This window comes from Ptychodera flava, chromosome 18 (genome assembly GCF_041260155.1).
Source record: "Ptychodera flava strain L36383 chromosome 18, AS_Pfla_20210202, whole genome shotgun sequence".
In the NCBI taxonomy this organism is placed as follows: domain Eukaryota; kingdom Metazoa; phylum Hemichordata; class Enteropneusta; family Ptychoderidae; genus Ptychodera; species Ptychodera flava.
In genome coordinates, this window is record NC_091945.1 from 21161023 (window position 1) to 21178349 (window position 17327).

General features: G+C 36.5%; 2 protein-coding genes across 2 annotated transcripts in view; one reads left to right on the forward strand and one right to left on the reverse strand.

Moving 5' to 3' along the window:
• Positions 1-230: 230 nt before the first annotated feature.
• LOC139117132 (lysM and putative peptidoglycan-binding domain-containing protein 2-like) overlaps positions 231-17327 on the reverse strand; it is a 43901-nt gene continuing 26804 nt past the window's right edge. Inside the window, exon 3 of the mRNA XM_070679982.1 lies at positions 231-8212. Within this exon, the coding sequence (XP_070536083.1) occupies positions 7936-8212 (277 nt within the window). The 3' untranslated portion in view covers positions 231-7935. The remainder of the gene's footprint in view (positions 8213-17327) is intronic.
• LOC139117857 (uncharacterized) lies at positions 10738-15422 on the forward strand. The gene is made up of 7 exons (XM_070681091.1): positions 10738-10789; positions 11213-11316; positions 12838-13011; positions 13250-13420; positions 13618-13669; positions 14747-14787; positions 15056-15422. Exons 3-7 carry the CDS (start codon positions 12863-12865, stop codon positions 15420-15422), a joined length of 780 nt encoding a protein of 259 aa, XP_070537192.1. The 5' UTR covers positions 10738-10789; positions 11213-11316; positions 12838-12862.

Here is a 17327-nt window from a genome sequence, read left to right on the forward strand (position 1 = left end):
CTCTAGTAGCAAAATTTGCACGGTGACCCGCGACTTTCATTCTTGATTTTGAAAGAGAATGGTTGAAAGATTCCTTGCGAAAGGTTTGAGCAAAAGTTTAAGTCTCACTTTCGAGGCGCAAGCTACCTTGATGCAGCATGGTTGGGGGTTTTCAAGCAATTTTGTTCGGCGCAACTAACTCAACCTCCCATTAGTTTTTAACTAACTCTTAAAGAGATACAGGAGCCATGTTTTACATCGACAATGTCACATTTATTTTCACTATATATACATTGTTATATTGTTATATTGTACAGTCTAGTATTTGTTACTATCTACACTATAAAAACTGCATAGCACAATGTTGGTTATCAGAAATACATGTACATAGGTCTCAAAATACAGGGCCTCTTGAGGGCACACGAGTTCAAAAATAAAAGTTTTTACAATTTTTGCTGTGGAGGGCAGGCTGTCCTTCTGAAGCTCCTGAGAACTTTCTCAGATAGGATTTTATAACTTCCCATCGTTGGGGTATGTGTACGCCTTCTAGTATATACATGAAAAAAATATGAATAACTTCAAGAAGGACGTACTACAGTTGGACGATCTGTCGCTGAGGGCGCTCTTCATTTCACAAGGCCAAAGATTATGCCGCACCCTCGACTGACAGGTCTTCCAGTCTACAAACGGAATATTGAGTACGAAAAAGTGACAGGTGCCACCTAGAAGCCTGTATTTTGAAACATGCTTAACAAAGGAAAAATGGGTATTTACAACAATATAACTTTTCTTTAGTTGTTAGATGTTTTACTTGAAACCAGACATAAGTCTTTCATTGTTTGAATTTCAATGACATTAATAACTGTACAACCAAAGTCAGTTTCAACGAACACATTTTGTTTTCAACAAAAATCCACTCTCTATCCCTACTCTGCTAATAGCATTCCTGTTTCACATAGTTTTTTTTTCAAGAATTTTTCAATTTCTTTCACACAATGATCTACCACGAGTTGTAATTGACAGTACTCAATGACAATTTACTACAAGACAATAACATACTAAAAATTACTATATGATACACGTATTCACATTGTCAAATTTGACAGGTTGACCTCGAGCCAAAAAAATGTCCATATTTGCATACAAGCCTTCAACAGGTGGTCAGGTACTATTGAAGGATGTAAGTTTGTCTTCCTATACATGGTATGCTTCAAATTTTCTATCATAATGAAAAGCTATTACACAGAGATCGCATTGCTTGAAACACCTTCATTATGGCTTGATGAGAAACAGCTATCATAAAATAGAATACAATTTTTTTTTGATATACAGGGAATGTTGGGAGTCAGGGAATTTAGTACTACACATCATTTTGGGGAAAAATTTTCTGCAGCAGTAAGAAATATTGTGACATCTTGGCCTTTACTGTATGAAAATTTTGACTGTTTTGGACATTGTATCAAAACCAGCTTGTACTATTAGATCACATTTACAATAATACACATTTGTCTTATACGTGCTAATACCATTTAGGCAAATTGTCAAACCACATACACATTACATTACCTAGTAATACATTGAGTTCATATCAAGCAGATACCTCTAGCTTGCACAGAATAACTCTTTCTGCTTTCAATAATCTGATCAATCCACTTCAACTGAAACAGGTTGAAAATGGACGATGATGACGTGTCGTTTCAATATGTTCACAATATACAAAACTCAAATAGATATCTATGCTGACATAGAGTTATGTGTTTACAGCACAGCAACAGTGACAAAAACCTGTACATTACACAATACAGAAATGTGCGCAGATGCCTTTGAAATTGATATAAGTGCATCATTCCAATACATATCTCAGTGATTCTCTTCATCCATATTTTCTAAAGCTGACATTTTGGGGGGTTCTGTTACATGCGGCAATTATATCCTCCATGTTCAAACCTATATTTCTTATGGCGTCTTTTTACCCAACAATGTTATGTTATGTGGAACAAAGTAATACACACTGAATATATGGCACTGAATGTTCATTACACTATGTCATTAAAGCGGCTGTCCTTGAGATGCAGAAGTTCACAATTTTGCAAGTTAAGTTTATACCACCTCCAATTAACCTTCCATCACCCAAATGTGGTTCAACCCACATTGACTTTCTATGGATGCGGGGACTAAACACTGTAAATTAGGGTAAAATGGAATTGAGGAGAGACGTGTATTATTCTTTCATTTTATGAACATGCAAGGCTGTGTTGTATTATTTGAACTTGTATATTTCTGTGAACTGGGGAAAAACAGGCCTTTCATCTCTCAGTTAAGTGTGGTATGGTATAGCCCAGTCATTGAAAAACACTGGGGCTGAACCAAAACATGGTGAAGAGGGGTGTCATCCACCCCATTTCCCCAAACTAATAAAATTCTTACAAAAATATTGTTCAATACAAATTCAAATGTAGTTCACATTGCAAAATTGTACTTCACAATATCAGAAAAGTGACAAACGAAAAACAGAGTTTTGTGGATCTGCATCAACATATACAATTACACTCACACAAAAAAAATACTGTAAAAATTTAAATTATTTGGTCACAGAAAAGTTAAGACCCCATTTCTGAAGCTTTAGGAGTAATAGTTATGGACATGCGCTATTGGTAGAGATAAATTCAGGAAAGAATATCTGAAAGAAATTCAAATATTTTGACAAAAAATATCAGTGGAATAGATGCAGCTAGGTATTGTCTTTTTGGCAGTATCAACTACTGGTAAATAAATGTGAGCACTGAATCAATGAGAGAATTTTATGAATGTTGCAAGAGATGGGAGTACCTCACGTATCACATATGCTATGAATTTTTCTGGCAAGCGCTTTGTTTTCTGTCATGTCTAGCTGCTGCGTACTGTGCACAAATCCACATGACTGCGCTTAAATATTCTAAAGCGCTCTTCTGCATTCTAAAGAGTTCAAAAGTTCAAACTGTTGGTGTGGACACAGCAGGTCTCTCCTGAAAGCATCGTCAGACAGATGATTTTTCTCTGTGATACAAAGATGTTGTATTTCTGAATGGCGATTTTAATTTCCATCAAGGTATTCTATTCACACAATGATGAGATGTGTAAGGTTTTCAGAACCCACATAAGGATTGTGCAACTTTTGAGCAAGTGCCATAAAACAATACATTCTCACTTGAATAATCGAGTAACTTTTGCAAATTGTACTTCATTTATGCACCGACCTATTATTTCCCTAAAGGCATGTGATCTATTACTCTACAATATAGAAGGTAAAAAAACACATTTTGATACCACAGCAATGCAATCATAACCAAAGACCCTTGAGGGTCTACGTCATGACAACTGAAATGTACACAACTGAGAAATGGACAAATAAAACATTCCTATATGAAAAAATACGTAAAACAATCACTGTAATGTCAATCAACATTCAGTAATAAACATTAAAGCGATAAATAATTGAATACTGAGACAGGAAAATCACAAACTCTGTCGGCGAAGGACTTGTGGACAGCATGATATGCAAATACCTATGTCATGGCTTTAGGGTATACTAGTAATACCCTGTACAGAGACAGAGTGACTGTGATACATTACATGTAACTAATAGGTGTGATCTGCCTATGGGCAACATTCAAATTTGGTGTAGTATGTAATTCTATAGCACAGACCAACACATTGCATTTTGGAAAGACCTTTGGATTGATGATTATTTTGATGCATCTACCCCGTGTTCTGTTTTCACAGACTGGTTTCCATGGCAACATCCAGGCACCAAGCCACCTTAACGATGCTGTCCTGTACATTTGGATCCATCGGGATGAAAATTCATGACAAATTTAAAGATGTTTTTAGGATCATCATCATTAAAACTGAGAAGAAATTTCGTCTATCCACATGTTCCGTTGAATTGTGTTGGATTTGTCACACAATTTCAACGTGCAAGCAAAAGAATCAGTCACCAGCGTCATTTGTAGCTCCAATAACCTGACCTCACCAATACCTACAATCACTGCAGCATCATCCATCACAGATGCCATAAATATATCGACCATGCTCTATTGTGAACCAAAGCAAATATTTGGCAGAGCAACAATTTCAATCATAAATCAGATTTCTGAGTTGTAACACCACTGTGTGGAATGGTCATATCGTTTCAAGATGGGTTTCTTGTTTCTTGAAAACTTTCACATTTGACATTTACAATATTCCATTCATGAAAGACTGTGGTATAGAGATTGGTTCCCAGCTTGTCACCTAAAAAGCTTTTCACAAGCATTTATCTGTCTGAGATCTAAAATCAATCGTAGCCAGAAATTAAATATTCGATTAGCAAAGGTCAAAGGTCATAGCAGAGAATAATCTAACCTTTAACATGATGAAGTATGAAATCACTGTATTGGTGATATTGCGTTCTTTCTATGTTTGGTCTGTTCAAGTTTGGTCTCACTGAATTTTAGCTAGGATTATGTTGACAAATACTGTGTATTTTACTTTAGTTTGGATCATGATAATAAAAACAAAATGCATTGCTTCAAGTGTGACAGCTGGAGTTCTTTGATGTGCCTGGTTCTAAGAAGACACAATGAATTTGAATATCAATAAAAGATCTTAAGTTCACCCTAGTTACCAGAGATGACAACAGACACCGTGAGGAATTGAACATGATGAATAGACAACGTAGGACCACTGTACCAGTTGTGATTGAGTTAATGGATGCTGTGACCTAGATTACAGATCAGAAAAACAAAGGCCTCCACAGAGCAGTCACAGCACACTGTGATCACTGGTGCCAAGAGCCACCAGGCTGTAAAATCATTGAATAATTGAAATCTCAAAGCGGCCGCCGACCTTGACAAGGGATTCAATCCTCAGATATGTTGCCGATGTTGAAATCTCATGACAAGTGTTCGTTTTATGTCTTCTTACAGTATAATGCGATCTGAAAGCCTCCTACACTGTTGCCATGGAAACAGGATAGCTTGATCTTTTCAATGATACTGCACTCTTGTGCAGAGTTGTCAAAAAGCCAAACTTCAAAACACACTTTTTTCACTTAGTTAACGCTGACACAAGAGTTCCACTGATGATGGAGGGGTCCCTGGTTTGTGACCTTTCCATTGATGGTACACAGTTAAGTTGTCATCGACTGCTTTCTTCTCTTGCACACTATGACACATGCCTTTGATTGAATCCATCCTAAAGCAAGAGCTTCCGGATAGAATTCCATCCCATAAACCGGCTGTACAATCTCATGCCATGCCTCTCCCAGGTCACTAATGCATGGTATGTGTGCAGTCACGCCTTCAAAGACATCTTTGTGGTATGCGTGGGTCAATGTTAATATGACCTGTACACATCTCATCACGGTGATTCGTGTAATACGAACAATACAGTACTGTGTTTTTCTTGAGGAGGCCAGACCTGTCCGAGTAACGATACACCACATGCTAACTGTGACCTCCGATTTTTATTCTTGATTTTGAAAGAGAGTGGTTGACGGTTTGTTTGTGGAAAGTATGAGCAAAAGTTTAAGTCTTTCCTTTCTAAGGCAAAAACTACCTAAAGGGATATGCCTATCGTATCTGCAAATATGCCCCTTTCTTGTTCACAGGTAACGTATTTCTTCAATGAAAGCAAGTCGACAAGTCAACATAGCTACAAAATTCAAATGTTACTGTGGATAAATATGCATGCACAAGTGATTGTGTAGGTCAAACGCAACCTTGGTGTTGATAGACATATCACTTCACAAAAGCTCTTTCTTTCACGATGCTTGAGCAAAGATAGAAGCCCCTCTATGGTTATGGTTTGAGTTTAGGTTGTAATGGCAGTACAACTGAAACAGTGTTAATAAATAATGTGACGTTTAACAGGACTGATATCTGCATCTATGTAATACTGGAAAGATGCAATTCAGAAAGCAGGCAGGGATCATGAAAGAAAGTGCTCTTGTGACAGAATTTCGGATCACAGTATGCTGACTTTGTCCCATCAGGAGAAAACAAAAGCATTTCTGAGATGTGTGAATAAATGAAGCCACAGAATAAATCAACTGGTCATGGTACTATATACATAACAATATCGCCTTTTCCAATATATTTAAATTTTTATGAAAAAAATGAAGATTTTGTGACTTTCATTCTGAAAACGTAAATGGACAACAAACAAGGACAGTTAATAACCACTACTTTCAATGTTATGTATCTGTCCTTGTGGCATCATCAACAAAGTCAAGGGCACATTACCTTTTGGTTTAAGCTCGTATAAAATTTTTTTTTGATGCTGGCAATAATATTGATGTACTGGCAACAAAGCATTCTATGGTTGGGACAAGCTCTGTTTGTGTTCACAAAAATAACACAATTCCTCAACTTGGAAAAAAAATTTACTCAAAAGTATGATACATTTTTTTCATATTTTATGACTACAAAGTATAGGCCAAGTTTATTGAACTTTCTACGGCCACTAATCCTATGGCAGTGTTTAACTGCACAAAATAATTTTTTTGTGAAAAGTTTACAAAACTGAATTCTCAAATGCTACAAAAAATTAGTAACAAAAATACAAAAAAAATGTGTCAAAATGATGGTGGTTTGTGAAACCAGGACTTTACAAATAATAAAGAAAGGTTACTCGGTAAAATTCACTGATATAGGCAACTCAATGACACGGTGTAGTTAACAATAGTGTTGAATGAAAATTTTTATCAGAACTTGCAAAATTGAATGAAATATGTATAGTTGACTAAATGTTAACACTGCAGTCATAAGGAGTGTCTAAAATTTGTAAAAACCTAGACACTGTGAATATAGTAAAATACAAACAATCAGAAGTCTTGACAAACTGACATGTGCTTTTCTAGCTAACTATGTCACCAACTCACTTCGGCAAGAGATGCATACATGTACAAACACACAAGAAAACATTTTCAGACACATTAACCTGACCACTAACCCCCCTAAAATAATGGCAGAGTCAACATGAACATACTAGTATTATGCAGAGGACATTCCATTTATGAACTCAGGGGATGAGATCATGAACAAGACTGAAATACAACTTACATTTTAAAATATTGCACATTTTGAACATTTCACATGCGTTATGCATTGTACACAGAGATTTGGGCTTAGGATGCTTAATTCTAGGATAATTATGGGGAGTACACTCTGTATAATATTTTTGGAGTTATTTCAAGTGCTACAAATCTACAAAGTAAGAGTTGTGTCTGGCCTTTTGCACAGCGAATACAAATGTCAACAGGTCTAATAGTCTTGAGTTGTCAATCTCCTAAGCTGTGGATTTCAAATGAAAATGCCTGCCTTTGATGGGGAGTATTGCCATCAACAGGCTTTATACAGGAAATGCCAGCAACAGCGTCATCAGTGGGCTGTATCTGTGGCATGAAGTGGTCTGTAAGACGGGCAGATTGTTTGCAAGCAGCCTACGCTTTTCCGCAGCATTCTGTTTCGCATTTTGAGAAAGGCCAGCTGAAGTAATAAGCTGCATCTTGGCAGCTGAGTGGCATACACGTCCTTCCAACAGAAGTAATCCCTAGTTATTGGAATTATCCTAAAAAGCGGGTCTTGTTCAGTATTAGAACGGTGGCCTTGACTGTTTTGGATTTATCTGAGTTAATTTTAAGAAGTTTTTAGAGCTACTATACAGTGGAGTCTGTAATTGTGGAACAAAATTTGGAACAATTTGCAATTCGTGGTTTGGTAAATTCCAAATGCAAAGTGCCTCTTTCATTGAACCCACTGATGATAAAATTGCCAAACACAACAATTGTACAGTTCAGTGGGGAAATGATGTCATTTTTCATCCTGAAAAAGCGACTGACAAACAAACAGCAGATTAATTAAAATCACTCTGCAACTGGGACATGAAATGGAGGACTTGACTTTTTGACCCCTGCACCCTGACCTTTAAACTGTGCTATAACTGGTAGAAGCCATCTTGGTCTTCTTGTAACAGCTCTTCACCCTGGCTGCCTGCCTTGCTCAGCTTCTTGCTTCCCCCTTCCTTTCTGCTGAACAAGCTCTTGGCTTTCGCAAAAATTTTTGGAGATCCTGTACTGCTGCTGGTGTTGCTGCGGTACGTGGCTGTAGGGATGACATTGTCACCCTGATACGCTGGCGTGGATCGGGTCTTGTAATCGTATGGAGCTGCTGGATTTGGGGCAGGCGGTTCTTTTGATTCTAGCTCTTTGAGGCTGGTTTAATAAGTGGAAAAAAATAAGAACATATCATAAGTATGGCATTCTCACAATGTCAGAAATTGCATATAAAACTTTCAATTCTTTTATTTCAACAAAAATTTATGAAAATGAATGTCAGATAACTGTTAGTGCACACCGTGACAATTGACATATTAAAAGCTTACATGTACATAGCAGCCAATGGTAAGTATTGTTTCCATTGAGTGTCTTCCAATGAAACCACTGTGATTAATTATTAACCCTCTGAGTGCCAAAGTCAATTTTGGTTACCTTTATATAAAATACATCCTAGTCAAATTTTTTCAAGTTTTTGCCAAAATTTTGATAAAAAACTGTAGTCAATGATATGCGATGTTCGTTTGGTCCAAAATTATCCAAAAAATTTTATAAAAATTCATAAAAATGGGCAAAATGTTGCATTTAAATTTTGGTGGGAAAAATTACAGCACTCAAAGGGTTAACAACATAATCACTGATTATGCACTTTTCAAAAATTGCACTGACAAAAATAAAACTGTGAGGTAGAGTTTTCAAAATACCTTTTAAAATCTGCAAAAAAGTTAAAGAAGCAAATACTGGGAACGATTTCAAAATATTACCTGGAATAACATACAGTTTATTATCCTACAGTACCTCTATTACAGATACTGAAATTTGAACATTTTGCAACCATGCAGTGAGGGAAAGTTGTCACAACATAATAAGAATGCCCTACTTTGCTTCAAAAAATAGTTTTTTGAAGAATTTTGCTAGCACTTTTTAAAGTACATATATATCATGTTGCTATTTTTGTCCTCATATTTCTGGAAAATACCACTTCACGCCCTGCCATCTCAGTTTATCATATAAATATCATATAAATTTAGCTTTTAATATTTGTTTCAAAAACACAAAGAGAGCTTATTACCAGTCAACGACCATTGCAATTTCTGATACACACAGAAAGTAATTTAATACTTCATGAACAGACAAGATTTCTGTTGGGGGATTTTATTTCAGTTTTTCTATCCTGTCTCCCAGTGCATGTCTCCATGGCAAATAGTTTTATGCAACAGCGCTGTTCAGGATTGTAGTGGCTTTTTGTGACTAATTATGGCATCATGTGTCGGGAACCAACGCTTTATAGCTTGTAGACCAAGCCCTTGTTGTGTGATTTCTAGGCTTTTCATCATACATGTATCATTGGTAGCAGAGATGCCAGTTTGCTCAACCTTGCATGCGAAATGTAAAAAAATTCTGTAAATTTTTTCGCATATAATTCAGTGTTTCCGTTAACGCAAAATCCTGCGTATTTTACGCAAATTGTTCGGAAATACGCAAAAAAAAATCATGACTGCGTAAACAAATACGCATTGAGAAATGCCGCCCAATGACACGACGTACTTGGCCCGCACTACATTGCCTCAACGTGGTTCAATGCAGGACAAAAAGGGCTATTGACAAAGGTTGAGACGACCCAAACTAGCCAAAATTAGCCAAACCAGCATAAACCACCAAAAACGACCCATATCATCAAGTAAACGACCTAAAACAAACATTCTAGGTATTCAGGGATACAATAAAACTCCACCTTCTGGAGAAACCGTCGACAGAATTGCGGGCAGCCATGTTGTTGGTACTATCAATTACCAAGTTGTGGGGCTCATTTCGATGACACAACTGAAAACGAAAATAACTTCAGCATCGTAACTGGGCTCACCGAAGGAGGGCGCTTTTTCAAACTTTGTGCAGTGCAGTGCTAGTGGGGCATAATTGACGAATTTTCGAAAACATGTGGTCTCCAGACTCTCATTCACCGGCCAATAATGTGCAGGTGAGTGAAAAAAGGTTAAGTTCTACGATTTTTAGTGTTTAACTATGTTTTGGAAGATTTTGCGCTTTTTTTTGCTCCAAGAGACTCTTTAATGATTTTCCATCAATGCCATCTATTCTGTCAGAACTTACCGGAAGTCATCCAACTGTGTTGTCTTGTTGAGAGAACAACCAAACGTTATGTGACACCATCAGAATGATATTTCAAGACAATTCTCTTGACTTGACAGAGTACTCGTTGTAGTTTTCTAAATCTCATCGGAAATTGTTTCTCGAAACTTTTTTTTTTTGGGGGGGGGAGGGTGTTACATATTGGAAATGTTTTCATGCAGTAACCAACATGACCAATGACTCATGTGTAGGTTTGAAGGTAATTGTACCGAATCTGACATTTTCAGTGGTTTACATGCCCGGAATCCACCTGCAAAAGAAAGTTCACAGAAGAAGGGGAGGCATATTTTCACTACTTTTCTTGCCATGTAGAGGTAAGTACATGATAAATCTGCACATTGATGCACTATATTGGTTATAGGTTATACAAAAGTGGAAGACTGATGCCATCACTTGACAGATAGTTTTATTTACTATTATTTCTTTGCAACAAGAACCTTTCAGGCAGTAGGGTTTGTACACTCCAGATGGTATAGATAACAGTCTTTCACTTCCCTTAAAATTACAGGAGTTTGACTGTCCCACTTGTGCCACAAATTTGAAACACAAGGAGAAGTAAACATTCATTACATTGAAAATCATGTACAGGTAAGTATTTATGTATTTATCAAGAGGCTTAGATAGATATTGACATTTCAAGCCCAGTATAACTGTGTATGTAGGGGTATACAGTTGATACACAAAATCTTGATTATAAAATTCAATTTTTAGTGAAACTGAAATGACCCCAAATATAATGTTGTGTTAGTCTTTCAGTCCTTTATTCAGACTACTTCAATAAACTTAATTCTTGCTTTATATATACAACTACGCTTGTCCAGATTATCTATTGAGGAGTGTAATCAACATGTACTATAAATATTTCATTCTGAGTGAGAAAATTAAAATAATGTTCTCCTTTCTGCTCCTGCTTTTTATTCAGATACTGTTAAAAGTCACCGCCATGAGTTATTGTTTTTCTAACAAAGTTTGAATGTATCAGTTACATTATCTTGTCTTTTGTGTATTCAGCAAGAAGACAGTGATTCGGAATGTTCAGAAAGTGATTCTGATGATCTGACTGGTTTCCACAGTCCGGCAAAATCCAATTGGGATAGTTTTAACAAAGAAAGATGGTAAGTACAATGGTTAGCCAGTAAACTGTCAGTGTATGTGTATCCTTAAGACCCATAATTAGTAAAGGTAATAACTGGATAACAAGATCAGCAAAAAAGTATTTACTAAGAAAGATAACTCCTAGTCATACATATTGGCACAAGTCCAGTAATTTACTTCCGGGTTCTTTACCCACGAATATAGTTCCAGTAAAAGAAGAAGTCCTTTCTTATTCTTTGTGAGCTGAATTGAAACTTTAAAGGATTAGCACTGCCTATGGAGTATTTTTGTAAAACACAAATCAAGGATTTTCTAAAAATACCCATTAGAGTGATAGCGCCTGTTTATATTTTGCTGAAATGCTTGCAGTTGTGTTGCCCTCAGGAAATGTGAAAGTTGGCCTGGATTTTGTCATTTTTGCCACTGAGGGTGCTATTTGACCCCTAATTAAAAATTTTTGTGGACTTGACCCCACGAGATTTTTACTGGTGAATGAACAGACCTTGTAAAGTAGGAATATTAAGCTAAACGCTAACATTGTCGTCTATGGGGAATGAATTACTGGTCTTGTGCCAGTATGTATGCTCCACTTATCTGTGGAAATATGAGGAAATATTGTAATAGGTGATATTGAATTAGTGTCAGTCTTCCAACTAAAAACTGGATAACAGCATAAATTATTGACTGATGACATTTGATGTATAGATACGGCATGACTTTATTATGTGCATTTGTCTAGAAAGGATATATGTATATTGTCTGTGCTCATCACAACTCAGACCTCACTTGTGATGGAAATCTATAGAGGTTTACAGAAGTGGACAACCCAGAAGTAGTGCAATACAGCCTGTCTGTAGAGTTTCAAAACAAAACATTTTACTGATACTGTGATTTTCTTTCAATTTCCACTTAAGATGTTGGGAGACTGAGTCACCTTGCATGATTTTTTGGTAGATCCATTCTAGTAATTTACCATAAAAAAAACTTGAACCAAGAAATTGTATCCTTGGCACTTTTCCCCATGTTTTCAAATGAAATGTTTCACCAGTGTAGCAAGTTTACTCTTAGTCTCTCCATTAGTGTTCTCCACCAGAGATTTTCAATGGGCAGCCACACTTTAAATCTCTTACACCCACATGATTGTTCCTAAGTTCTTAAGTTCAGTATTTGTGGTACGGATCACCACTTGTTTGTGTATGTAATATCAATTAGGGCAATTGAAGCAAACTCAGTACAGTTTACTTTTATGGTCTTGAATTAGGAAATTTCCTCAAGTTATCAAACTATAAATGGCAAATCAGTGATGTATGCAATAACATTGTAATAACAACAACAATATAATAATAATAATAATAATAATAATAATAATAATAATTTTATTTTTAGTTATGAGTTTGTTTTTGAAATACCTGGTCATTGTCCTTACATTGCGTCAAGTGGAGTTTATAAAGTAATTATGCATGAACGAAGCAGAAATGGCTTTGGAAAGATGATACTGTCACTGTTTGATGTCAAACTGTCCATTTTGAAATATTGCACAGGGTATGGGAACACGAGAAAGACAGCATGTTTATCAATGCATGCAACAGAGGAGCAGTTTCAAGAAAACATGTGAGAAAATTAAAGTATGATGGATGGAAGAGGTATGACGACAGCAGAACCCAAGGAAAGAAGACACCAAGCCCGCCAAAGAAAAGGAAAATGAATATCACCAAGTAAGGACCTTTATGTGTTCCTCAAATATTCAACTTTGCATAGTCTTTACATCTAAAAGGTGCTTTAGCCTGAAACCTTTTCACAACCATGTTTTAGTCCAAGTCCATTGTTTTCTATGGTAAACTTAGACTTGTTACAGGGAAATCTAGGGTGAAAAAGTTAAAGTGACGTTTGATATTATATGCTTCAAACAAAGTATTGACATCATTGCTCAATTCTATCTTTTGATATTTTCAGCCTTACATGTACAGAATGTCATGCTGGACCATTCACAGATGTGTCACAAATGCACAACCATTACATAGATGTACATCTACAAGAACAGGTACATGCACTAGAAAGTCCCAAGAAACATACGTCGTCACGTGTGTGTACATCTCCACCAAGTACAACAGATGTTGAAGAGAGGTACGTTCTGTATGTAAGGCAATGCATTGAAGTTTGGTAGAATAATCACTTTGATAATAAACCTTAGTAAATACCAACTACTACAGGAATGCAGTATAGGCATGCAAAAATAATTTTGTATCTTACAAGTACACAATTTCTGATAAGATATTCTAAGAAACTAATTTTCAACCCATATCACTGTTTCCTTTTCACAGAAAAACTTCTGAGGCAAGCACTTCTGGTGATGTAGTGGTCATTTCATCTGATGTGAGTCCAATAGGCCACTCTCATGACCCCTGTGTGACCTTTACATCCTGGCTTTTTTGTTGGTATGAGTTTACCATTTTGAGTTCAAACTCTGTAACAGTTGACCATAAAATTCAATTTATGCATTCACATTCATCCTAGTACAAAATGTGAGATGTAATCAGTTACAAAAGGGGGAATGCTCAATGTTGTAGGATGCCATACCACCAAAAAGACCAGGATGTGAGGTCACTCAGGGGTCATGAAAATGGCCTATTATTGTCAGTTCTCTTGCTGTTTTGAGCATGAAAGTAGTATCAAAATGCAGTAAATAAGTTTTACAGTTAGCACTTAGTGTTTTCTGAACACCAAAGTAGGTAGATGATCACCTACCAATTTGGCTAGGGATTATGGCAATATACCAAAGTAATGATAACTTCCCAAGGCAAACTGGTTCTTTCTTAATTGGAGTGGTGAGATAAAATTGATGACAACACAGCTAGCAGAGCAGCTAGCCATGTTCATGGTAACAATGCCAACTCTGTCCACTTGATGTGTTATCCTCAAAATTACCCAGTCACTCCAATAGCAAAGAAACAACACTTTTCCTTGGAAGTTACCATGGCATTATCCAAGCCAAACTATAGGAGGGAATTGCATACTTTGTAGTAAAGATATCTGTGCCAACTGTAAGTCAACACAAATGTGTTGATGTTAGTCATTGATGTTGCCCATGAGTAACTCTGTAAAACACATATTTAAGCCTTTGAATCTTGCTCCAACAAAGATGTCCACACAAACACAAAAGTTCTGAAGGGTCAGGGTGCAATGGGTTAATTGCCTGGGCTCAGTCAATGCTGCTTGCAGCTTTAATTTTGTCAAATATTTCTTTCATAAAATTCACATGGTGATCCCATATTCCATTAAATGTAAAGTCCAACAAGTCCTCTGGTTTTGCTTTACAAAAAATAACAAGTTAGATTTCATTTCTAGACCACTTCATTGTCATCATTAGTCATGCCTATAAGCCATGGTGTCCACTTAAAGGTGACTTTGACTTTCATGTATATTGATAATCTTCATTATCCACAATTTCAGGAGGAAAGTAGCAGCATTACTCCCCCGCCATCAGTATCTAGGTGAGATTATAAGCATTACAGCCATCATTGCCTTAACTCTTAGGATGATTGTTAATTCCTACAGTGCTTATTAATGAGACTAAGGTGTAGCGAAAACAATATTCATGTAGCAAAAATAACTGATAATTACTGTTTGTTCATATGTAGAAAATAGTTATCAAGTAGCTTTGTTAAGCATGTGCATTCGAATGTGTGTGTGTGTGTGTGTGTGTGTGTGTAAATGTATTACATACAGGTGGTGTGCAATAACACTCTTTTCTCTTTTCAGTCAACAGACCATGGATCCTATTGTGTTGAGCGACACTGAAGAAAATCAGGATATTATTGTGCATGGGTCTTCTGAAGTCTATAGTACACCATCTAAGATGTTAGGAGCTCAAGAACTAATTGAAATATTCCTCATAGACAATATTGAAAACAAACTGTGTAATAGATTGCCTGAACCAATCTTTAATAATGAAGGTAATCCTCAGAACTGTGTTTTCAAATGTAGTGTAGACAAGATATCTTTAGGTGATATCTGTGCCAGTAGCCGCTGTGGAGCATGGACAAAGGGTGGTCAAGCTGCCAAGTACTTTTGGGTATCCAGAGAAGAGAACATTTTGTCATCAGTGCAGCTGCAAAATTGTTTTTGATGATGATGGTAAACCAAAATTTGGAGGAATAAAAGTCAGACAGGGTAGGAAGTATAAAGATATTAGAAAACCACTGAAGGAAATCTACAAACTTAAAAGGCGGTACAGTACTAACAATAACAACACAAACTTTCAAAGAATGATCGCAACTTTAGAAAGTGTAGACTCTGCAAATGTACAATCACCTGTCATTGTCCAATATTGTTGGTCAGGGAAGCCAGGGACACTTAATTTACAACCTCATGGTAATGCCAAAGTCTCTTCACCGGTACCCTACACTCAAACATTACCAAGTTCTTTAGAAAATTTGAAGTCTGCACTCGATGAAAATTCACCTGGGTTGGTTTACAGCAGCACCCATGACAATACCAAAATAAGAAATAAAAGGCAAGTGTACCGTCAAAATCAGAAACGAAAACGTGACAAACTGTCAGGGGAATTTGGTGATCAAGACTGGATTTCAGCTGCCATACAGCAGGTACAGGAACACAGGAAAAGGGGAGATAAACAAGCTTTTGTTAGAGATCTTCGCATTGGTAAACATGGTCCAATGTGTGTAAACTACACAAAACAACAGTTGTTTGATCTAGTAAGGTTTTGTACTAATCCGGTAAAGTTTTCTGTACTATCAATTGATGTGACATACAACTTGGGACCATTTTTTGTGACAAATACTGCCTTTCATAATCTTAGCGTTATCAACCGTACAACTGGCCAGCATCCTGTATTTGCTGGGCCAAGCATGCTTCATTGTTCTCAAGACAAAGAGTCATTTAGTTATTTCTCATCAGTCCTTGCATCTGCAGAGCCAGAATTAAGAAAAATAAAATTCTTTGGTACAGACGATGACCCTGCAATTTATATGGGATTCAGGGATGGGTTAGGATGTGCTGAAGGTGAAGCCCAACCTGGACATTTGCTATGCTTTAATCACAGTAAAGATAACATAAAAAGAAAACTCTCAGATTTGGGATTCCCTCAAAAAATAGCAATGACAATAATAGCTGACATATTTGGTCTTATAGACATAACAAACAAAACAAAGCAAAATGGTCTTGTCGATTCAACCGATCAATTTGACTTTCAGGAAAAACTAAAAGTTTGTTCAGAAAAATGGAATAGCCTTGAAGGGAACACACTAAAAATGACCCCCCAAAGTTTTTTCAGTATATTGTTTCTCATAAAGCAGACAAAATATCAAAATGTATGTTAGCACATGTCAGGAAAAGGCTGGTCTTGGTAGTCCACCTCTGATCTATACACAAAATTCTGTAGAATGTGTGAATTCATTAAGTAAAAGAGAAGCAAAATGGGAGAAAAATGATTGGTGTACTGTAAATGATCAGCAATACAACATTAGTAACAATCAATATAAGGAAGTCACTAAGCTATTCATGAGATGGTGAGTTCACATTGAGCAAAGAGTATAAACATTTTCAAAAAACTCAATGTATGGCAGGTAATGACTGATGATCAAAGAAAACAACATATTGACAAATTTTACAGGGCCTCTCTTGATATTGAAAGTACACCTGTTGAAAATATAGTACATGTAAATGAAATTCAGGACTCTCAGGTCAAACAGCGTTTATCTTTACAGCCTTGGCAAATTAAAAGTAAATTACCGGCATCCCAGCAGACATTAAGTGCACTGTGGGTGAAAGCTGAGGCACTTTTGAATATGGACAATGCAATATGTCAAGTGCCTGGAAACAAAAATGGTAGAACTATACTCAGAGATAGCACTGTCACTGCACCTGAAAGAAAGAGTAGCAAAAATGAAAAACCATATGTGTATGTCATTTGTGCAGAATCGTCTATGTCATGTGAGTGTGATGTATTTCACAGTTCAAACTTATGTCAACATGCACTTGCTGCAGCACATGACATGGGGTTACTGCAAAA

Coding starts and splice junctions, on each gene's coding strand:
- LOC139117857 (XM_070681091.1), top strand. CDS start 12,863: ATGTTTATCAATGCATGCAACAGAGGAGCAGTTTCAAGAAAACATGTG. Junction 13,012..13,249: donor AGGAAAATGAATATCACCAA/GTAAGGACCTTT, acceptor TGATATTTTCAG/CCTTACATGTACAGAATGTC. Junction 13,670..14,746: donor TAGTGGTCATTTCATCTGAT/GTGAGTCCAATA, acceptor CCACAATTTCAG/GAGGAAAGTAGCAGCATTAC.